A 24527-nucleotide genomic window follows, 5' to 3' on the forward strand; every position below is an offset into this window, starting at 1 on the left:
GGCTTATCATTGAACGTCTCACATGGATGAATGTCAGTTTATTTAAATATTTGCTACATTTGGTAGCAAGACTCGCCATTGTTTCTCGTCGTATGTGTGTCAACATGCCAAGGAAGGACTCAGTACTTAAATAAAACATCACTTTTTAATGAAACTCAATGTGCAAGTTCTTTCAAATCCACAAATACACATGACAGCAACACAGGTAGTTGTAACGTTTCACAGGCTGAGCACATGTCGGAAAAAAACACGTAAGAAAATTATAATTTAAAGAAGATATTAACTGTAAGATAATAAAAAAGACAAGATTATGTTGGTGTTTATTGTTCAATGCTTGTGTTTTCTTTGGCACCTGAAATAAAAGAATAAGTTCAACAACAACAACACTGGCTTCACTACATTGAAGATATGTTAGTTTTCACTGCAAAGTGTATCATGTTTCTATTCCTGTCTTAGTGCACTTTTTTGTTGAGTAGAAACTTCACGTATCTTTTAATAAATAAACTTGTAGTTGATATGAGGCGGAGGAAAGAAGTCTCTTGTTAAAAAACCAGAATCATGGGGAGATAAAGCCTCTCTTATCGGTCTTGTGGGAAAAAATGACTGTTAAAGCTTTCTCACATTTCATACGTGTATAAATAAAGTAAAAAAATAATGACATATGAACGCATGTTTATAAAATAGCTCTTGTGGTGTTGGATGTCTTAAGAAACGCAAGAGTTTGTGAACAATTTTCATTTTTCTCATCAGAACTTTCCCTAAAACTCCCACGGATGAATCAGACGGTGTAGTCGCCTCTGTTGAAGCTGCAGTCCCACGATAACCCGTCTCCTGAGGGGGGGTGACTGGAGGGCAGCAACACGCGTGTCAACCAGTGACTGCAGACAAACAAATACATCCAACGGTTAAGAATCACAACTTTTTACGTAAGAGCTCATTTCTTCACCGAAAAACATTAATCTTTAGCCCCTAAAAAAAGGGGAGCGAATAAACCGGTGACATCACAGGAACAACATTTTCACGCAACTAATATTATCTTGTCAAATTTTTTAACTGTTAATGTTTTGCTGACACTTTAGCCTTGTATTTAATTGACAAACATCCATCTAGCATCTTCTATTGTTGTCTTTTACTCCATCTTCAGGAGACTTACTGTACATCCTCGACGTTGATGAGAAATATACATTATTATTAAGATTTTCTCAACTTCACTATGATGTGAAATGCATAAGAAAAAACTCTAATCATTTAGTTTAATAAGTAAGTTTTCATTTTGCATTAGGATGAAATGTTTCCGTACGTTAAGAATTTTTACACTTTATTTGAGAAAATTCATGAATAAAAAAACATAAGATAGTAATTAAATCACTATTTTTCTTTTTTTCTTTAACTATTTCAGTCCTAAGGTTAAGGTTTTCAGTCATAACTTAAGTTCAGCTCCTGACTTAAGTTCGACTAGAAAATTATGTTTTAGTTCTGACGGGTGGAAAGGTTGGTGTGTTCCATCAAAGAACTGATTGATTGAAATGTATATTCCTAATATGACACGAAAAGAAAACGATCATCTTGTCTCACCTTGTTTTCTCCACACCGAGCAGGAGTTTCCAGTTGTTGATCTTTCCATAGTGAAATGGATTATTGAACACCTGCAGTTAAATATGACATTTTTAAAAAAGGAAGCGTTTCCAGACCTGCAGCAGCGACATCTACCTTCCCCAACTCCTTCAACCGCTTCGTCTCTTTGCGGTTGATGTGCAGCTCCACGCTGGTCTCTCCTCTGCTGATGAGGAAGGCGTGCCACAGCGTCATGCAGCCCAGAGATACAGCCACACAGCTGGAGGGAAGAAGACGTAAGACATACTGTAACTAATTTCACTTCCTTCTTACCTTTTACTACCGACTAGAACACATGAAATTGACTAAGTAGTGAAGCACATGTTGAATGTAATGCTACACACAAACAATAGTTTGTCAATTATAATTATAAAATCCAGATAGAGATCCATGTTAGTATTTTCTACTCATCCTTAAACAAGAAATTTGCAGTAAATTGATGACTTTCAATGGTTCATATTTGTTGCCTATGTTTACCCTCCAGGCAACCTGTCCAGGGTGTCCCTCATCACATCGATGTCAAGTAATGGAACTAGCGTTTACTGGATTAAAATCCTGAAAATATATTTTTTAGTAAGACGATGTTTCAAAAATATTACTCAAATTACATTTATTTTACTGTGTTGGTCGACTTAAAGCAATACTGCGATATCTTGGAACCTTATTTGCACAAAATACTTGTGAGCCTTACTGTTTTTAAAGTTACAGTAATACTGTAACTTTAAAAATTCGAAAAAGTCTAAATACTAGCCATGATTACTTTCATGTAAGTGGAACTATTAGCCACTGCTGCAAAGACCAAAGACTCTATAAGCGGGTCTTCCAGACAAAGTTACTTGCTAGAGTTCAACTGTAAGAAAACCATCATTACAGAAGATTTTTTTTAATGTAATAAATTAACACTGTGCTCAATTGTGACTGTTAAAAAAATTTTTTTTTTTACAAACAAAAACACATACAATCTAAGGGCGGATAAAGAGTGAACTCATAGAAACAAACCATTCTGTAATGATGATGGTTTACCTGGTCAGGACCCAGAGGAAGATGAAACTCTTGTGTGCGGTGGTCTCCATGAAGGTGAAGGGAGGAGCAGGAGTCTGATAGTAACTCTGGTGAGGAGAAAACACGTGTTAACACTTCATAATAAAAACATTTTTTTCACTAGCAGTTGTAGCTCCTGTCGGTGCGATGCTTGCAAACAGTGAGAGTCAAACATCAGACCCGTAACAAACACTGGTTTGCCTGCTGTTGCTGATAAGATCACTCGAGATCATACGTAGGAACATGAGAAGATCGTTTTCATGGCTTCAATTTCACTTGATTACACCATGTGGTCACCAACATGTTTTCCAACATCTAAATAATAGATGTGATCAACGCCGAGAGTGTTTGAGTTGTATTCACGGGATTCTCCGAGGCGTCGGTGTCACCTGCACGGAGCTGTAGGCCTCCAGGAACAGCTGCCTGCTGCTGACGCTGCAGTAGATGCAGGTCACGGTCATGTAGAAGCAGAAGCAGAAGAAGTAGCGGTGGTTGAAGTGACCCACGCAGGTGTTCATCCAGGCTGGACACATGTTCAGGTCGGTCAACGAGGCTCACACGTGCAGCAGGATTTCACTGAGATTCAAAAAGGATACGACAGTGATGGTCCATCTTTAAAACGCATCTGTGGACGAATGAAGTGAGAAGTTAGAAGGAGATGGCTTTGGTGTGACCTCCTGATCTCTTACACGTCGCAGATGCTGCAGTGGTGCGTCCTCGCCGGTTTGGGGTAGATGCATTTCTTGCAGACCGTCACCGAGGGAATCTGTGCTTTGTCCTGACACACAGCAGACACGTTAGAAACGCTGCTCCACATGCGAGAAGAAGAAGAACATGTGACTTCCTACTCGAGGCGCGTGTCCAGGAGAGGTGGTCGTCGCCTTGTAATAGTGAAACACCAGCATGGCGAGAAGATAGTGGCCCCCGATCAGGTGCACCATGACCCAGAGGGCAGAGTAGGTGTCGAAGAACACGGGCAGGACGAAGAAGTAGGCGATGAACACCACTGAGGCTGTGAGGAGGATGACCAGGCCCACGAACACCTGAGAGGAGAGAGAACTAGAATCTAAACCAGTTCAGGAGTGAGACGTGATCTTGTCTTCATGGATCGATAAACATCTAATGGGGATTATCTTCTCATTCAGCTGTTGAGGTAATAATTAGACAACATATATGATTTAATAGAGGCTAGAGATGGAGAAGTTTCCCTGTAGTCTGTCTGTTAACCAGATTGGATGTCCAGGTTTGAGTAGAAAGTCTAGCAAAAGGTCCTGCTGAGCATATTTTCATTCTGCTTAAATAATAAGGTTATGTGAAAATAGTAATATCACAATGTTTTTTTTTCAAGATACTGTCAATAATTATAATTATAAAATAATATTAAATTAAAATTAAAATATGAAAAATATGAATATCTAAAATCACTGGACCAATGTGTATATGTACATATATTTATTGTATGTCATAATCATTTATTCATAAAGAGAACATTTTAAAATGAATAAATAAATAAAATAAAATAATTATATTTTTAACATTTGAACATCCAAATTTTGCGGCTTTTGTTCATTTTTGTGTCGGAAATAAACTTCTGTGTGCCAAATGTCAGCAGTCTTTACTGAACAATGAAATCCCAGGACATCTGAGCAATGACTGAGGACAAGGGGATACAATTGACTCCAGTAACTTTAAAAGCTGATCTTTGGACATATTTTGGTTTTCAAATCAAACGAGCAGTTACGACTTTGTCAAGAGTCATGTGGTCTGTACATTCTGCAACACCAGAGTCAAGTACTTGACAATACTACAAATATATCCTCTTGTTATATTGTTTCTCCTACAGTATACGTTGCAATATGTGGTATCGTTGCCCCTGTATCATGATACGAATCGCATCACAGATTCTTATCAATACACAGCCAATAATAATTAACACATTTAATATTTATGTTGTTATACCATCAAATAATGTATTTATTTGTGTAAAACGTTTGCTTTATATCATATTGTGAGACGTATATCTCATAATATGATATAGATGTTTGAAATAATTCAGATTCATTAGTTCTACAGTTAAAAAATAAATAAATAAAAGCAACCACACAAACTTTTTCCTTACTTTAGAATGAGGGTAATGTTTGAAGGGTGTGTCACAGTAAATATCTTTAATGATAAGAAAAAATATGAGTACAAAATTCAATCCAACAAATGCTACTGGATTCTACCAGGCATCCATGTCAAATATTAACGACAAAAGTGCCCCAAAAAGAATTCTTTACCATAGGAGTGCTAACCCTGACCAGAGTTCAGACACTTACCACTCCGAGCCAGCGAGTCGTTCGGTCCACGATCCAGTAGACGGGTTCAAACGCACATTCCAGGAGACTGTCCGAGTCTGAGATGGTGTTGAAGTAGAGCGAGGTGAGCAGCAGCTTGCTGTAGCTCCACAGCTCCTGGACTCTGCAGCCCATCCAGGCCTCCATCCTCCTGCCCCCCCTCTGCCTCTTCAGGCAGCTCCAGCGCAGCATCAGTCGCATGGCTCGGGAGAGCTGCCACCCCCAGCTGCTGCCCGGACGCATTCCGCTTCCTCCCGCTCTCCTCCGAGCCGGACCTTCCACACACACACACACACACAGACACACACACCAGCAGTGACACAGACCAGCAGTGTAAAACAGCAGCTCCTCGTTGAGAAGCATGAGGACGACAGCCGCCTCCTCCGAGGTGTTCCTGCAGAACAGATGCTCAGACCGAGTCATGGAAGTCATGATAGAAGCTCTGGTGTGAGAAAGACGCTCCTACAAATAAACTCCTCTGGTAAATAATTAACAGCAGACCCACATCTGAGACAGCTGTAACTTCATCAGAGCGATGGATGAGAACACCTGACCTTATCATTTAATGCGAGTTCGTATTAGTTACACTGATAAGACTGGACAATGGGTTGGTACCAAATTAAAGAGTGGAACCTGGTAATGTATATGTGCGATATAAATGCATTACTATAATTACCCTGATCAACTTTCTTTCTTAGTTAGTAAGTAAGTAATTTATATTTGTAAAGCGCTTCTCTACACCAGGGTCACAAAGCGCTTAAACAGTCAAAACAAAACTCAATAAAATATATACTTAAAAGGTCAAGACACTACTGAGACAAACACAGGAGTCTCAGCAAATCAGGGAAAAGCCTGCAAGAATAAAAATGTCTTAAGATGTTTCTTGAAGGAGTCAGTAGATCATCAAACACAGAGGGAGAGGAAGATCGTTCCAAAGCTTAGGGCTGCAGAGTTTTGTATTAACTGCAGGCGAGACAACTCCTTCTTGTTAAGACATTAAAACAAACTTTAACAATAGTCCAGACGAGAAGACAAAAACGCATGGATTTCAAGCAGCAGATCATGCTGTGACAACATTTTCCTATTATTATTATTATTCCATTATTACACTTACATATTTAGATCGTCATCCATTTAAAGGAATCATAATGTACTTTCACCTTTTTTAAATGGCTGTGACATTTAAACATCTGTGTATCATGATATTTTTTTTAATTGTCCATTTTTTAGGATAAGGATTCTCTAGTCATACTGTACTCATCAATACAAAAGCCTATATATAATCTGGTACATTATTTGTTCATCTTATTAATGTACTTAAGAGTGTATGCCTGGTGGATCATTGCTGTGAATAATAATATTATATATTTGTTTCTTCTTCATATTTAAGAATAGTGTTATTTAAATAAAGTTCGGTTTAGCTTCAGTAACACATTCATGCATGTCAATATTTACTATCATGACAATATATTGTGTGCCATTAAAGTGTTTGCAGAAGATAAGAAAATGTCTCATTCATACTTAAAACACTCATCAGGCAAATGTCAGCAAAATTACGATCACACGATTACGATTTATGAACCAAAACAACTAGCTGGTATGAACCGGAGGCTTGAATGAAAGCTACATGCTAGCAGAGTCCTTCCTGCACATCATGTTTACATCATGTTATATTTTCTAATCGGTAACAAACGATCCGGGTTGATTGTAGTAAATAATACCTGATGGTGAGACGCTAGGGTGATGTTTTGAAGGTTCAGGTCATGACAACAGACACACACCCACCATCACAACAGAACTCACTTCCGTACAAAGATCGTTACACTGACAAGATGAGTCACTTGTCTGCAGCGTATGGTCAATACTAACATAAACGATTAAATGTGTTCGGAAAATTATACAATACATATATTGTATACATTTGTATTATATGTACAGTATTGCGAATATCTAATTAAAACAAATTCTAACCGAAATGCAGGAGTGGTACTTCCTACTTTACCAGCTTTGAGCAATTGGGCGAAGTGAGTCATGGGAAATTGAGTTTTTAGTTCACTTTGTAGTTTCATTTTTTTTTCATCTTGACAATTATTTGTGATACAAAAAGTGAAATGCTCTCCTAGATACACCACTAATATTTATCTTAAAAAAAATAATTGTCAATCGCAAAAAAAAATGCTTTCAGAATCAGGAAGCGCAAGTGTGTCACATGACGGTAGAAAAATGGCTGCTGTGCAGTGGTAAGATACTTTTTAACCAAACAAATGAACGCTTTATGACTTTCATGTCACATTAAATGTTCCATATTGTTAGAGAGCGTTTTGTAACTCTTAAAATAGTTGAAGGAATGGTCTTGACCACCACTGTTGTCCTAGTTTATGCATGTTTTGTATTGAAGCAAAGCTTAACACACTATTGCCTCTTTTTTTCTTATATTAAAACCATAATGGTCCGAAATAACTGCGTCTCTCACTTGTCACGGTTTAAATGTATTGTTTTAATGGGGTTTATGTGTTTGAAAACATGCTTAGAAATGTTACTCGAATAACACGATTTAACGGTTTCCATTTCAAATCAAATGCGTTTCTTGTAGTGGATTTTTTGACGTACTTTACATCTAAATAAATAATAATGAAGAGTTATAGAACAACATTTATATCTTCTTCTTTTTTTTGTGGCTCAGGAAAATCTTGTCGTGAAATAAAAATGGTCATGTTTGGAGGTTGTCCAACCAGCCAGGTCTTCTGCTCACTGCACTATATTCTTCTAATTCTATTTTCTTTTTATTCTTATAACAAACTCAGGCGTTTTCGGGGTCGCAAGTATGAGGAGGAGCTACAAGAGTGTCGCCTGGAGGCCACACCTGTGGAGTTTGGAGAGTATCATCCACTTAAACCCATCATGGTACACAATTTGATAGTTTAATTTAAAAATAAAACCGCTCAATGGTTGTCTCCTCTACATTTGTATTAAGGTGACGGACACTAAAACACGACGTGGTGCTCGTAAAGGCAGCACATCTTCATCATCGTCTTCATCTTCCTCTGTTGCTGCGGACCCTCTCAGCTCTATGCTGGATGGAACTGACCCGCTTTCCATGTTTGCTGCGGCCAGTCAGACGCCCGTCATGTCTCACAGTGTCTCTGCAGGGGTCGGTTCTATATATATATTCAGATGTCTTGAAAGCCTTGATTGAGAGATTGCTGAGATAGTTTTTTATTCTTCGGTGTTGTGCTTCCAGGAGCTGGGAAGAAAAAGAGGAGAGAAGGAGGAACTGGCTTTGGGACCAGACTTTGAACCTTGGGCAGCAAAGAGAGGAGAAATCCTGGCGAGGTTTACAACGACTGAAAAATTATCAATTGTGAGTTCTGTAGTATTTTTATAATTGTGCAATCATTAAATCATTAAACAATTTCTTCTTTAAGTATTAATACGTTTATAAACACCATTAGCTTTTAAACCCAAGTCGTGTGAAATAAATAAGATATAAAATGAAAAACAGTTCAAAATCAATGATCTCTCTGCAACATTTGTACTTTTCGGTTGTATTGTGGTAAGATTAAATCAGTTATGTTATTATATTTGGTCAGATGTATTGCTACGTTAAATGAATATTTTTCATGTCCTATATACGTTTACTAATTAATGTTTGTGTCCGGTTTCTACAGAATCTGTTCATGGGCGCTGACAAAGGTATGATGTGGGTTTGTAATGATGCAAAACTGCTTTAAAATGCTGCTATTTTTAGCACAGTTTTGAACTCTTTCAATTAATAAATGTGGCTTCATAGTTATGTTTTCTTACTTTCATCACTCATTGGTCTTCATATTTTGAATGGTACATGCTATCTTAGATAAAAACTATTTTCATTCATCTTCAAATATATTTGTTGTTTTGTCACAGGAAATGCTCCAAGTCCTGGATCATCAGCTGTTTCTGAGAAGGTTCGCACTCGACTGGAGGAGCTCGATGATCTAGAAGAGGTTTGTGTTGCTTTACTTGAATCATACAATTGTACAATTATTTATTTATTCCTTTTCTTTTGCACGGATTAAATCAACATATTTGTTGTCATATTTGAGGAAAAGTGAAATTTGTTTCATTGAAGACTGTAATAATAATAATGATAATGGAACAACAACAACAATAACTCTAGTTATAAAACTACAACATTCAATCATTTCAAGAAGATAACTTAAACAAAAATAGTCATGAATAATGTATAAAGAGCAAGACCACAGTTCATTAATGTGACAGCTTAGGAAAGATGTTCCTTTGCAGGTGGTTCTACTCTGGATGCTCCACAGCCTCCCAGAAGGAAAAGGACAAAAGAGTAAATGTGGAGTTAGTTCAGAATCTTAAATATTAGTGGTGGCTCTTCTGCATCTGGATCTGTAGATTGTCATCCTGACTGGTGGTTGATGCACCACTTGTCTATATCTTTAACCTATGAAACCTTGAGTGCCTTGTGAAGAAGCTGTATGTCAGCATGGTGAACAGGAGGGGGCTCATCACACAGCCCTGAATAGAGCTAGTGCTCGGTGTGATGGATGAGTATGAGATGTTGTCAATACTGACAGTGTGTTTGTCTGTTGTTCTGGTACTTTTCTAGGGGTCCCAGCGGGAGCTGCTGAATCTCTCCCAACAGGATTATGCCAACCGCATCGAGGAGCTGAACCAGTCCTTGAAGGAGGCCTGGGCGTCTGACCAGAAGGTCAAAGCCCTCAAGATTGTCATACAGGTGAGTGTGTGGATATTGACCTTGGACCAAAGTCGACATTTTAAAGTTAACATGATCAGTGATCTGTGTTTCAGTGCTCTAAACTTCTGTCAGACACCTCTGTGATTCAATTCTACCCGTCCAAGTTCGTGCTCATCACTGACATCCTCGACACTTTCGGTGTGTATTGAGCCGTCGTCTGTTTCCTATCAGTATCTGCTGCCTTTTTTAAAAAAAAACAATGGTTTCCTTTTAAAGGTCGACTGGTTTATGATAGAATTTGGACTATGTGTTCGGAACCAAGACCTTTACCGGGTGAGTAGGTTTGCCTCATGTGTGAGAGATTGAGTGTGATCCATGGATGAACATGTGCTTCTCAGACTCCTTCACTCTGGAGGATGTGAATGACACGGCCAAAGAGACGTGTCTCAACTGGTTCTTTAAGATCGCCTCCATCAGGGAACTCCTTCCTCGACTGTATTCTTCCAACAAGTTTTTGATGATTGGATCTGCACATGAAGCTTTAGATATGATTGTATTTTATCTTGAAATCTGTGTTCTTATAACCAAACTATAACTTAATATAATTTTAAATAAAATCTTCCTTTGACAACTAAGAGCAGATATGTTGAAGCCGCCATCCTGAAGTGCAACCGCTTCCTCAACAAGTCGTAAGATGCTTTTTCATACAGTTTCCATTCGCTGGATTATAGAATGTTTCTTCAACCTGTCTCTTCACAGAGGAATCCAGGAGACTCTGAGTCGATTGACGGCTATGATCAGAGGGATCGGTGACCCTTTGGTGGCGGCGTATACCAGAGCCTACCTCTGCAGGGTGAGTCATGACTTTCTATTTTTTCTACGCCGGACCGTCTTTATCTAGTATGTCTGACAGAATGTTGGCTCCTCAGGTGGGGATGGAGGTGGCCCCGCACGTCAAAGAGAGCCTGAATCGTAATTTCTTCGACCTGCTGGGAACCTTTCGCCAGATCAATGGCGAGAGTGTTCAGAACCAGCTGGTCATACAGAGGGTGGAGCTGCCCGAGTACCTGACCCTTTACACGCCTGCCATCAACTGGATCCTGCAGTGTATCGCCTACAGAGCTCCTGAGGTGTGTGAGCGCAACAAATGTGGATCATAAATAAAATATTATATTATTATAATATTTTTATATTTTAGGTGTCAGAAGATGTTTTTATTTGTTTAGGCTTTTCCTTGATTTTCTGGAACTCCTGTTGTGTTATCAGTTTTATCTTAAAGTATATACTTTATTGAATATTGTTTTGATTGTTTAAGCGCTTTGTGACCCTGGTCTGGAAAAGCGCTCTATAAATAGAAATTACTTACTTACTTACTTACTTACTTACTTACTTACTTACTTACTTAAGTGAGTGTGTGACATAAGAGAGTCTTGATATTTTTCAAATATATGGAAGTATATCAGTTTTATCAGAATATTGAATGGTTCAATTGAATTGAATTTCACATTTTGCTTTTTTTGGCATTCAATTATTTTTGAATAATTGCATTCAATCATTTCTGTATTGAAAAGTTTGAATTATATATTTTTTTCATTTTATTTAAAGAAAATTCATATTTTCAAAAATAAATGTGTTTTTACACATAGAGTTTGATATTTTAATTTCAATAATTCATAAGAATAATAAAACATATTTTTCTATTTGTAGCCTTTTAAATTCAATATAAACATGTTACCAAACATATCAAAACAGTATCGGCCACTTGATCGAACTTTCAGCCAATCATGCGATGCGCAGACGATCACATGACTTCTTGAATTCAATTTCAATTAAAAACTCATTCAAATTTTTTATATAGAAATTATTTAATTGAATTATTTATAAAAGTATTATCAATTCCTTAAAAAAAAGTTTCAACAATTGAGATTCTAAATTTACTCTTTCAATATTCCGCTGCCATGTTCATGTATCCTTCCACATACATGTGTTTTTGTTCAGGTTCTACTCACAGAGATGATCGAGCGATGCAAGCGTCTCGGCAACAAGTGAGAACAAAAGTTACCCAAAGCATTAACGATGTTACAGCAAGTGTTTTCGTTTGCTTCAGTTCTTTGCTGCTGAATTCCGTCATGAGGGCTTTCAGGCCAGAGTTCGTAGCGGCACGAGCGACTGACTTCATTGGGATGATCAAAGATTGTGACGAGTCCAGTTTCCCCAAGGTGGTCACGCTTTCCTTCGATCATGACATGAAGGGATCCGGAACCTTTCAACTAAAAAAACACCATGAATAATGTTTCTCCTGCAGCACCTGTTGTTCGGGTCTTTGGGCCGCAGTCTGACGTGGGCCGACCCTCCAGAATCAGAAAGACTGACGATCCTGAATGAAGCCTGGAAGGTCATAACTAAAGTCCGCAGTCCTCGGGTAACACTCCTCATGGATTCACATATTTACCAGAAGGTTTAGAAGGTTATCTTGCATTATAAAATGGTGATACAATTGATTACCATTTATTTTTTGATTATATTGATTTATAAAATAACATACTGATCTCTATCTGAATCCCAGCTTTGCTTACAAGCTTCCAAGAATTGTGTAAAAATAAAATAATGGTCGATAAACAAATTATGTCTCATTTATTTTTAATAATCTTTGTCATTTCTCCTGCAGGATTACATCAACTGTGCAGAGATCTGGGTGGAGTTTACCTGCCGACATTTTACAGTAAGTAACATCATAGATTTTTGGTCAATATGAAAATAGGATCAATAGTTCAATCAATGAAAATTAGATTTTACAGAGCTGCTTAATTAAATCAAAAAGATTTATCACGAAGCGAGAAAAATAAAACATGGAATTGGGATAAAGAAAAGCCATGATAATAATACAATGTGTCTTTAAATGAATTATTATATAATCTAGAATACAATCCAAACCCAATAAAATACAAACTAAATAAATGTTATTAATTTGCAACATTTAAAAAAAGTCCTTGAGACTGAAGCTTATTCGGTATAAATATGAATATCTCACAAATAATCAGCTTCCTTGAGTCTCAGAAATGTTGTTGATTTCATAGACATCCAGATTTTATTGATCCTATTGTTCCACAAGTTCATCTTTAAAGCGACAGTTTCTGTAATCCTCTTCAGAAGCGTGAGGTCAACACGGTGCTGGCGGACATCATCAAACACATGACTCCTGACCGAGCATTCGAGGACGCCTACACTCAGGTCTGTGCTCACAACTCATTCCACTGAGTTTCTATCTGACTCCTGCTTTTCTCCTCATGCAGCTTCAGTCTGTGATCAGAAGGGTCCTCACATACTTCCATGACTTCTCCGTCCTCTTCTCAATGGTGAGTTAAGGGAGAAATGCATGCGACTATTTAACTTGGTTCTCGTTAAACCTCTTCAACTGCAGTGAAAATATATCTAGTATCGGATATAATGTGTTCTAACCATCCATCACAAGTTCCTGGACTTTTTGAAAAGTTAGTTTTATTCTATTTTTCAGGAGAGATTCCTGCCTTTCCTCGACATGTTCCAGAAGGACAGTGTGAGGGTGGAGGTCTGCAGGTCCATCATGGAGGGTTTCCTCAGGTAGGACTCGTTGACAAGTGACTCACTGCTGTAGATTTCTGAAATCAAACTGATGCTTTTGGACTTTTTACTTCAGATATAAGACTTTGTTGGTAGACTTGTGTAGCATCTTGACCCATATAGATAGATAGAACTTTATTTATCCCTCAGTATGTTTGCGTCACTTATTATTTTCAACTTTTTTCACACATTGCCCAATAATCGTTCTTAAAAATAAAAAATGGTCTGTATTCGATTCCATTCATCTATATACAATTTTAAAACGCAAATCGATTTTCATCTTTTACAGAAAAATTGTAAATCTGATTTAATGGCAACTTTTTAAAAAATCAATACATTTTCGGCGAAAGGCCTCAAATTTCTATATTTCAATTTGTAATGTTTACATCTTCAGTCTGCGCAGATTGATCCGTTTAGCAGAAAGTGTAAGTTCAGTGACGTGTGTGAGGTTCATGGCTGGTGACCTGGATTCATATGTATAATTGTAAGAACTTTACAGTGCATCTTATTTATCTTATTTGTATCCAACAACATGGCAATTCTTAGTATCACCATCCTTCTTCATATCAGCTTCCTTCTTGTGTCTAAATAATATTAAGTGTGAAAAAAGTGCATTTGGCAGCACACATTTAATCTTCCCCGTAAGTAAATTCTGTTAATTTTAAAAATGCTGGTGCTTCACTCTTTAAAAAAAAAAGAAAAAAAAAGATTGTCTGTAAAAATGATTGGAAAAAAATTAAAAAATTAACCAGAAATAAATCGGTTCAACCCCTGAAGTGAGGAAGAGTAGTGCAGTTCTACACCTGTTTTCTCTGTACTTTGATCGACCAGCAGTGACGATTCTCATTTTTGAATTTCGGATTAACATACATTGGATTCTTCAAGTTTTTCTACAAGTAAAAAAATCAATAATAGCAAATTAAGACAACATTAAATTGTATTCCTGTATTTGAATGAAAACCGCCCCATATTTTGTTTTTAAAGACCTCCTACACAAGAATAATATCACACTTTTTGGTTTCCAATTTTTGATTCAAAATTAAAAACAGAATGGACCGAAGGTCAATGGACCTACTAGGACCAAACGTCTTGTTTGGGTCCACTTTCCAAAAAAAGAGCCAAAATTGTAATAATGAAGCAGTATTACACAACTTTTCCTCATCCAGAAGCAACATACATTTTCTTTATCGTGTCCCTCAACACATTGACTTGTTGAAACTTGTTTCAAATATACTGTTTAACTTGACCTTAATTGAGAAATACTGTAGTTCTGTTTTAAAATGTGTAATTTGGGTGCTATACTTGAGCAACCCCCAATATAATTAATTATTCTATATTGTTTTTTAATTTGATCCTGATTAAACTACTAAAATGACTATCAATTAAATACTCTCAGTTAATTAACAATAAAATACAATTGTATGACATATTTGTCATGTTAGTAATGTGCCACAATGACACCTCAAAAAAAGATGAAATAAACCATGAAATCATCATTTAAAACCTTAAGAAGTACATCTTTAGCTAAATGATGTTTTTGATTTCTGTCTGTATTTCATGCTTTTGAACATGTTTCTCAGACACCAGCTGGAACCCACCAGAGACCCGGTCATCCTCAACGCCATGCTGCACATCTGCAAGATCATGCACGACTCGGTCAAGTACGCAAACGCTAAACATACGTTACTTCATCTTTACAACTTGAGTCTGGACTCGCAGAACTTCTGGCTGTGGAGCAGGAAATAGAATCAACGCCAGCTTCATTTATACCGAATTGAATTAACGTTTTTGTTTTGTTTGTTTTAAGAAGAATAAAATGAGCCATAATTAACTAAGCATTTGCTAAACCTGTGCCGTAAAGTCGTAGTCGTAGCAGTTCTGTTGTTGTTGTCTGCAGTGCTCTGACTCTGGAGGATGAGAAACGCTCGCTGGCATCTCTGATCATTGGATTCATAAGGATGGTGAGACGGTGAAGCTTCTTCCTGCTGCTCTTTCCTCAGCTTAACTTCTCTTCCCGTCCTCAGGTTTCTTTCGGCCGAGACTTCGAGCAGCAGCTGAGTTTCTGCGTGGAAGCTCGAGCCACGTTCTGCAACCTGGAGCCGGTTCTGATGCAACTGATTCATGTAACGCCGTAGAACACGTGGTTCACGCTGTACGGTATTGTGACCTGTGACCTCTTGACCTGTGACTCAGATGGTGAACCAGCTGGCCATGGAGACCAGGAGGGTGATGAAGGGGAATCACTCCAGGAAAACGGCAGCCTTCGTCCGGGTGAGTCGCTCGAGCACTACGACTCTCTTTTGTGAAAATATGGTTTCATTGTTGAAATGTTGTCTCTCTTTTTCACTTTCACTCCGTCTCTTTCTTTCTCTATCACAATTTCATTCACTTTCACTTCGCCTTTTTCTCTAATTTTTCACTTTGTGTCTCATTTTCAATCTCTCTTTTTCTCACTCTATTTCGTTCACTTTCACTCCATCTCTTTCTTTCTCTCTCACCATTTCGTTCACTTTCACTTCGCCTTTTTCTCTACTTTGTCTTTCTTATTTACCTTCACTCTGTCACTTCACTCTTTCATTCCCTGTCTCTGTCTCTATTTCTTTCCTTCTCAACGTCTCTTTCTCTCTCTCTCTGTGGCTGTCTTTCTCTCCTTTTCTGTTTCTCTCTCCATCTTTCTTTCTGTCTCTCTCTCTCTTTATTTCTTCCTGTCTCTCTTTTACTTTCTCTTGGTCTCACTCTTTCTCTATCTCTCTGTGGTTGTCTCGCTTTCTCTTTCTGTGTCTATTTCTGTGTCTTTCTTTCTGTCTCTATTTCACTCTATATTTATATGTCCCTCCCTCTTTATTTCCCTCCTCTGCCTTTTTTTGCTGTCTCTGCCTCTCTTTTCCCCCCCGTTTCTTTTTCTCTTGTCTCTTCTCTCTCACTATCTCTCTCTTTCTGTCCCGTTCTGTCTTTGTCTCCTTTCATTTTTTGCTCTCTTTATTTACTCTCTATCTGTCTCGGCTCTTGCTTTCTTTACGTCTATTTCTCATCCCTCTTTCTCTCTATCCCTCGCAGGCCTGCGCTGCCTACAGCTTCATCACCATCCCATCACTCGGCAGCATCTTCAGCCGCCTCAGTCTGTACCTGCTGTCGGGTCAGGTAGCGTTGGCCAACCAATGTTTATCCCAGGGTGAGAACTGCGAGGTCATGAACTCCATCACACAGGTTTTATCGTCTTCATCCTTCATGTCCTTCTCTCCAGCCGACGCGTTCCTCAAAGCTGCAGTGAGCCTTCTTCCAGAAGTGCCGCGCTCCATCAGCATCGAGGGGAAACTTCGTTCCTCTGAGACTTACCTGCTGGACTTCATCAGCAGCTTCATCGCCACTTTGCTGGTCGTCCCGGTAAAGTTGCAAATATTATTATGGGGAACATTCACAGGTGTAGAGGAGGTTTCTGCTCAGAACATGAGGCTGTGTGACACATTTGAATAATTTGATGATGCGACTGTTTTCACCTCCTAGTCATCGACTTATTTAAAGTCAGGTTGAAGCTTCTTTTGATCTTATGTGGCACAAAATTAAATATGTCATGAAATATGTGATAAGGATCATCCCGAGCACGGCGTCCTGTACTTGTTCCGAGGTCTTCTCAACATGGTGCAGGATTACGTCTGGGATGAGAACAGCGACGCCAAGGTTCGGATCTACATCTGCGCTGTTCCTCTGCTGGCAGCCATGAGTCAAGAATCCTATCTGTACTCCATCCCCAAAAGTAAACACTCTTATTCACCGACAGTTTACTTCTCTGGTGAGTCAATCATCGCTTGTCTCCGTTTCAGTGGACTCCAACGAAACGCTGTATGGTGGAGACCCCAAGTTTTTATCAGAGATATCCAAGTTGTGTGAGGCCTTGATCGGTCAGATCCTGGACCACCTGAAGGTCCTGGGTCAGGAAGAGGTGAGACTTCAGCTGATATCCACATGTTTGTTTTATTTTATTTTGATTTATTTTCATTATTTTATGTTATTTTATGTTGCCACCACAAAAATTCCAGTGTTGTGTTTACTACAAACGTTAGAATGTAAAAGGAAGTTTTTACATTTTAATTTCTCTTATTTTAAATCTACTTGGAATATTTGGATATGAAACTAACTAAACAGTGTTATTCACCAGAACAAATTGTTGTTGTAATGACAAGAGTGAAGTTTTCTGAATTATCCACTGTCATGTTCAATTTATTTTTTACTTTTTTCCATTTTATTTTGTTAACTTGCCATATACAACATTATAGGTCACAGAGCTGAAACTGAAACTAAAATAGAAATTTGAATTTAAAAAAAGAAAAGTTTGGATCGAAAACTCATTACTTTTTTCTGGATTTATACCTTTTTGGTTTCAAAAAAAATAGTAAAGTGATCCAACTTCACTTAGATCCAAGTAGAAGGCGGTCTGATAAATCCAGACATGGTTCTACAAACCAAACAAAAAGTCCCTGGATAGTCACATTGATTGATGTTGAAGCTATAAAACTTGAAATTATAAGTTATGTAAGTAATGAGAGAAGGCATGAAAAAGATTTAAAAACTCAAAACTTGATCTGTTACAGCTGCACGTACGCCGCCAAGGCGCCGTGGCCTTCTCAGTCTTCGGCGTTCTTCTGGCTCACGGTGACCTGAGGAACAACAAGCTGAACCAACTGGCCGTCAACCTGTGGAACCTCAGCCACAAGCACGGCTACTGTGACACCAGAGTCTCCGTGAGTCCTCGCTCACCGGCCTGTGTCACGCGTACTCGAGTCTCACTCGCACCCGTTTTGTCTCCGAAGGTTCGCACACTGGAGTTCATCAAACATCAGGCCCAGCAGGCCGACATGACGCATCTGTCAGACATGGTCCAGAGGCTTTCCCTGCAGTCACGGACGTAAACGCCGGACTTCAACGTGAAGAGGTTTATGAAATTAAGTCAACAGATATTAACAATTAACTACATTACGTGCCAAGTTTTGTTATGACTTTAATCCACAATTGAAGTCTCATTATATTGGTTAATGTAATTTAAATGGTAAAATAAGTTCAACTTTAACATCATGTTGGTTCTTAGTTCCCGAATATTAACTGTGGGCTGATTTTTGAGCCAATTGTGTAGATACTTTAACGTTCCAATATATGCTTCAGCAGAGAATATATGACTTTAAATAAGGCTTTATGTGTAATATGTGCCATTAATGTGACAGAGAAGAACTTCTGTAATCGACCCAACATTTGATCTTCCACGTCGACGCCGTTAAAACAGACTTCAGACCGGGTCACATGACTTGTGTAGAAAAACACCGCTACGCTGTCAGACGTCCGTCATGTTGTCAAGTATTTATTTAATCAGTGTATCATTGGAAAGGCAAACACTCCCGTCTTTCTGTCAGAAATAAACATGTAAAAACAGAACTCATGCATCGGCTGGATGATATCTGGGGAGTCCGCCTGACTTTGGTCATGCATGTACTTATCTCAGCTGTAAGATCAGTTGAGCTCATCATCCATCGATGGGACGTCAGTAATAATCGACACGTCAAACACTGGATCCTTGGCTTTTACGTCTGCGTCACCATTTATAATATTTGGTTGGTTAACGTCAGCGCTGGGCTGGACTATGAAGACGAGACTCAAACAGTTCATGTAGTGATAATGAAGAACAGAAGTTCACAAACTGACGAATCATCTCTTCTACTGTAAACTTCTGTGCGTGTGACGGGAGCGACGCGTTAATACATCTCAGATGAACCGATTTGTTTCTGCGACGAGATTAAAACAAAGAAATCAAGTTCTTCTTGGCGACGCCTCGTGTTCCTACTAAGGACTGTTGGACAGACGGGAAATGAAAACTTGGTGAAACAGAACGACAAGTTCATTTAATTTACTAACATAACCAACCCTAGAACAGAAACAAAGTGCTGATAAAAACCAACACAAGTTGAGCCGCGTGAACGTGAGCAAACATCAGTGAGGTGGCAGGAAGCGTCAACTCGTTACAACAGACCTTACTCCACATATTCTCTTTAGAGCGTAAAAGAGTTGAAAACTAAGAAGAAAAAAAAAGGTTAGAATAAAATATTTTCACATTTATTCAACAAACGTTTGTGCCATCCGTCCCAGCTGTGATGTTGAAGCTCGTCGTCACGGATGGATCACCAGAAGAGGGAGGGGCTGCCTTGGACCACAACCGCCATTAGTGAGAGGGAAGTGTGACGTCTTCCCCTTCCCGTGTTATTTGTTTGTTTGTTTGCTCCCTACGTCTCCGCTTCAGTCCAGCTCTATGGGACTGCTGTCCTCCTGAACCTCCTCGGCTGCGTCGTCGTCGTCGCCCGACCCCATCAGACTGTTGAGCAGGTTTCCTACGGGAGCAAAGGTCATCTTAAAGGAGCGTCTTGACTCGAATTCAGAGGCTTGTCAAAGTATTGAATCCACGACATATTGTGAAATGTCATCACATGACGGCAGCAAGCATGTTGAAGTGTGGGCGCTGCGGTAGAGAACTTATATTTTTATTATAGGGACAAATAAGTCATTTTGTAGGAATACAGTGTCATGTTAGAATATCTTTATATACAATAGAACATAGGTGTGTGTGTTCACGTCTCAGCCTCTGAAAAAAAGGGCAGTTCTGCGTCCTTACACTGCCAGGGTCGGTTTGTATGAACTCTACAGTGAAGGTTAATGTGTAGCTGCGACTCAACGCTGTAAAATCAAGGCTGCAATGTTGTGAAACATGGAAGTACATTTTAAATAATTTACCTTTACATAGGTTTTTTTTCCACATATTTAGCATCAATTCAAACGAATGATCTTTGCAGACGATAGATGATCATATAATCCTAAACATTAAAGCCAAGTTCACAGTTTGCACCTTTAGATTTTAAGCATTATTTAGTATCATTCTCCCCTAAAAGACTTGTATAACACATTGAAGTTTTTGTCAGTGGAGATTAAAACCACTGTAAACCCTGATATGTCGAGGGATAACAGGGTTCACCCCTTAACCTGGAAACTAAAACACTTCCTACAACTCCATCAGTCAGTGGCTCAGCTCCATGACCGACGTAAAACCTTGAACTTGTCATCGTTGACAAAACATCGTGAGGGACCAACTCTACTTGAATCAGGATCTTCTCATCATATTTGTGCCGACTATGCTGAACTTGTCGATGACCTCCACAATATGAATTTGCATGAATGGTGCCTGAATGAGTCAAGGCTGAGCTTCTCAATTCACTTTCCTTTTTTTAAGTACAAAACACAGACAAAATAAAGTTGACTCACCGAACAGCCCGCCATATGATGGAGACTGTTTGGGTGGAACACCAAAGAAAAGTTGGCCTATTCTGTCAAGATACTGGTGACGAGAGGAAGAGAAACGACACATGGTTGACGGTGTTAGAATGTTTCTACCATGTCATAACACAATGAGCACTAACACGCGTGTGCTCACCTCATTATACATGGGGTCCCTCTTCAGGGAGGGTTGATATTGCTCACACAACACAGTGAAAACTGTTACTCTGCCTCTGAAAGAAAGATGGAGACACCATTAGTCAATCACAATGTTATACTGTGTGTTTCAACGAGCATCATGTAGTTGTACTTATCATGAAAATACAGGACTACTTCTATAATTTAATTAAATGTCAGTGAAAAACAATATTAGAAAGAAAAAATGGACTTGACAAGAAAAAAACTTTAATTTTTGTAAAATAATTCTTATTAATACTAAGCATCACGCAATTACGGTTACAATATAAAGTATTTTTGAATATGGATTAACCAAACACATTTAAGCGATGGCACCATCAAAGTCTGTTTTTTGATGAAAATATTTAGAACATACAATATATTCATATCTGCTTCTCCACACCCTCTAGAGAGGTTTAGATCTTCATGGATGGGTAGCAGCTGTTTACTGGTTTTAAACAACAAGAGACACGTACCCGTCCACTGCCAGCAGCAGAAACCAGATAAAGTTCAGGAGAGGTTGGACGAACGGAGGGCCTTTCTCTATGGACGGGTGTTTCTCTGTGTATGTGCTGAACACCACAGAAGCGCCGCTTTTGTTCTTTAAACAAAGAAACCTGTGAGGAGGACGAGGTGAGAGAGTTATTGAGCGAGTCGCACTTTAAAAGGACAAGAAGATACAAAAATGTTGCTACATGTAGTCATGGTGGTAACTAGGGTGTTGGAAAATATCGATATGGCAGCAAATCACGATATTCTTTTCCATGATAGTGTATTGCTATTCAACAGCATTGTATCGATTACAACTTCTTTTTTTTTTTTCATTTCATTTGCAAATCCTACTTTATGTGCTACCATAGTTTTTAATGGTCTATAGTTCAAGGTTGTGTGTAAAAGAAAATAATTCAATTTTTCACCATTAGCATTCGAATATTCACAACGTTTGTTCATCATCCTCTGCACCTAAATGAACAATGAAATCATACGAGATCCCAGCAATGACTGAGGACGAGAGGATACAGTCGACTCCGGCAGCTTTAAAAGCTGATGTTTGGAGATATTTCCGTTTCAAAAAATTTAAAGCAGTTACAACTTTGTCAAGTCATTTGGTATGTACATTCTGCAACGCCAGAGTCAAGTACAAGGCATCGCAACAAATATACTCTTGATCCTACAGTATCAGAATATATCCTATCATTACCCCTGTATTGTGAAACGTATCAGATCGCCAGATTCTTGCCCATACACAGCCCTACCGGGAATACTTGTCAATTAGACACACTGGGTTACAAGGATACAAATCATGATTGGTTAAGTGAATGACTGTCTTTTTTTAATAGAAAAAACATTTATTTATTCATCAGGCTGCACTGGTCAGTCACCAGGATGTTCCTCAGACTTGAACCGCCTGAAGTAAAGTTCACTACACTCTTGTTTGATAAGGCTCAGTGTTATAACATATGCTGAGTGTCACTTACTGTAAGACGGCTTGTGCCACAAACATGTCGACTTCACTTCGGAAGCCTCTGGATGCTGAATACTCCACGAGCATCTTTGCACAGCCTTCTCCGTCGGAGGAGTGCAGGAAATGGTAACGTGACTCACTGTAGTTTTGCTCTGGACACACAAAGTTTAACATTGACAATGTTGAAATTTTGCATTCTGAAAACGACACCGACTCAACTGAACTTCTCAGACCTGTTAAAAGACGCTCAAGTATATGCAAGATGATCATTTGCTCCTTACTTGAGCCTAATTCTGTTAGAATAATGCATTCATCTACCTGGAAGAGAAATTATATTAAATAATGTCCAGTTTATATTAAAGTGTTAATTCAGTGTAATGTAGAAATCAGGCTTCAAACACCTTTTCTGATGTCAATCAATGTCTTAAGTCGACCAGACAACCCACACCATTTTCTATGACAATACCATTATTTGTCACAGAGAGGAGACCATTACGGTACCTTTCCATAACGTGACTGCCAGAAGCTGGTGTAGTTTAGGATGTCCCAACTTGCCGGGCCCTCCAGTGGACCATTTCAAGGCTCGCGACACAAACGCAACCCTTTCTGGAGAGTTCTGGTCCATTTGGCTAAACAGCTTTGCGAGACTTTCTGTTCAGCAAAAAAAAAACACCATTTGACAGGTTTTTTTTAAATACTATCACAACATTGATGATCAAAACATGACACTATTTTGACCTGTGGGTGACACTCACCTAATATTTCATCTTCAACTTTTGTCTCAGATTTCTCCAACACTTCCAGGACCAACATGGAAAGATCTGCAGCACTATTTTGCTGTAAGATGGACATATTTGTCAAGTATATTTCAGGTACGTGTAGAAAAACGTATGCATGCATATACTACTAACATGGAAACTACACAATAAGTTGGATTTCAATACCTGGTTGTAGCTGAAAAACAGTAGAGCTCCGTTGTACATGAGCTCCCTCGCCTCGGCGTGTTTTGCCTGTGACATGTACCTGTAAATAGAAGGCGTGTAAGTAAGTGTGTGTCGGAGAGATTGCGAACAGGTCGTGGTATCTACAAGCACACACACACAAACATTTGCGTCACGCAATATTGGTTCATAATGATCATAAGACAGGAAGCAATTACTTATTAAAAAAAATATGCTTTTGACTTGCTGTTGTTTTAAAACGGGTGTGATCGTTAATATTGATCCATTTTATTTCGATAATTCAACTCCCTGTCTCTGAAATAGTGGCTGAAAACAAACAAAATGTTGGATATTACGAGAACAGAACACGGCAGTTAAGGGAGTATTAGCTACATTGTGTGAGGCTAACACAGCTGGTCGTCATCGACAACAGTTTTATCGATAAAGTCACGGAAATAAAATGAACACAATTCAATTTAATGCGAGTTTGCTGCGTTATTTGCGATGTCAACGTCTGGTAACGGTGACTGTCCATTTGGGGTAGCTACCGAGTGACGCTAAATATAATGCTATTTAGCTAGCATAACAAGATTGACACATGGACGGACCAAACAAAATAACGAATCGGAGAGAAGTGGGCGTGAACCCGCGGATGTCTGCCAATCACAGACGAGCGAGTGAGGAACACGGTTGACAGTGGAGCGGTCGGGACAGGCCTCCGCGGAACGTTTACCTGAAGAATAACGTCCTGTACATCTGGTGTGCTTCATAATAATCGCCCTTCTCAACACTGGCGCGCAGCTTCCCCTCCACTCTCTGGACGCCGCCACGGTTCCTGGCACTCGAGCCTCTCAGAGACTCCTGCTCCGTCATCTTCAGCTCCGTGAGTAGACCGGCGGGCACCGGAGAGCTGTTAGCAAACTTCCTCGTCTTCTTCTGCGGCGTTCGGTGGCGGAGTCAATTCAGAGCCGCATTACTGCCCCCAACTGGGCTAGAAGAGATGTGCAGGAAATATCAAACTGAATCATCCACAGAATTTTAGGAAACATCATTAATTTTCTGTTGCTATTTTTCTGCACACACATTTGTTAATATATGGAAACATGCCTCTGCTTTATGTCTTTGTGTTCTATGTACTGTTTTAATTCCAGAGTCTTAAATTAAGCTCTAACACTGCATCCCCCACTGTAAATGACAAAACAATTTGCACTCTTTATTATTGGTATTTTAAGTGCGATTAATTTATATTCCCAATTGTATTATATTTATTATTTGTGTTATTAATGTTGATGTGTTTTGTATTTTTGCTACAGTGTACAAGATTTCAATGTACAGCACTGTCC

General features: G+C 38.9%; 3 protein-coding genes across 4 annotated transcripts; 1 reads left to right on the plus strand and 2 right to left on the minus strand.

Annotated features, from left to right (window-relative positions):
• Positions 1-749: 749 nt before the first annotated feature.
• Positions 750-6850, minus strand: zdhhc16b (zDHHC palmitoyltransferase 16b). Of its 2 annotated transcripts, XM_087784366.1 has the most exons (10): positions 6713-6850; positions 4974-5266; positions 3504-3698; positions 3345-3433; positions 3252-3280; positions 3045-3178; positions 2638-2723; positions 1711-1834; positions 1576-1646; positions 750-878 (listed from the first exon to the last, which is right to left on the minus strand). In XM_087784366.1, the coding sequence occupies exons 2-10, from the start codon at positions 5232-5234 to the stop codon at positions 779-781; spliced, it is 1089 nt and encodes a 362-aa protein (XP_087640492.1). In that variant the 5' UTR covers positions 5235-5266; positions 6713-6850; the 3' UTR covers positions 750-778. The 2 variants fall into 2 exon arrangements, with proteins under 2 accessions (XP_087640492.1, XP_087640491.1); XM_087784365.1 differs by lacking the exon at positions 6713-6850 and having other exon boundaries at positions 4974-6689.
• A 357-nt stretch (positions 6851-7207) lies between these two features.
• vps35l (VPS35 endosomal protein sorting factor like) lies at positions 7208-18717 on the plus strand. Its single transcript, XM_087784374.1, has 30 exons — positions 7208-7231; positions 7796-7895; positions 7966-8142; positions 8233-8352; positions 8660-8684; positions 8895-8974; positions 9604-9732; positions 9807-9891; positions 9970-10026; positions 10092-10188; positions 10335-10382; positions 10453-10546; positions 10623-10823; positions 11692-11738; positions 11801-11912; positions 11999-12115; positions 12362-12415; positions 12844-12924; positions 12987-13049; positions 13208-13293; positions 14874-14954; positions 15191-15254; positions 15318-15416; positions 15487-15564; positions 16351-16465; positions 16538-16677; positions 16882-17047; positions 17115-17233; positions 17883-18032; positions 18102-18717. Exons 1-30 carry the CDS (start codon positions 7215-7217, stop codon positions 18198-18200), a joined length of 2901 nt encoding a protein of 966 aa, XP_087640500.1. The 5' UTR covers positions 7208-7214; the 3' UTR covers positions 18201-18717.
• get4 (guided entry of tail-anchored proteins factor 4) lies at positions 18628-24115 on the minus strand. The gene is made up of 9 exons (XM_087784375.1): positions 23918-24115; positions 23188-23266; positions 22999-23080; positions 22745-22894; positions 22257-22395; positions 21255-21395; positions 20759-20834; positions 20590-20662; positions 18628-19664 (listed from the first exon to the last, which is right to left on the minus strand). The coding sequence occupies exons 1-9, from the start codon at positions 24055-24057 to the stop codon at positions 19573-19575; spliced, it is 972 nt and encodes a 323-aa protein (XP_087640501.1). The 5' UTR covers positions 24058-24115; the 3' UTR covers positions 18628-19572.
• Between the last annotated feature and the right edge of the window lie 412 nt (positions 24116-24527).

Source organism: Callionymus lyra, chromosome 2 (assembly GCF_982586985.1).
Source record: "Callionymus lyra chromosome 2, fCalLyr1.hap1.1, whole genome shotgun sequence".
Lineage (NCBI taxonomy): Eukaryota > Metazoa > Chordata > Actinopteri > Syngnathiformes > Callionymidae > Callionymus > Callionymus lyra.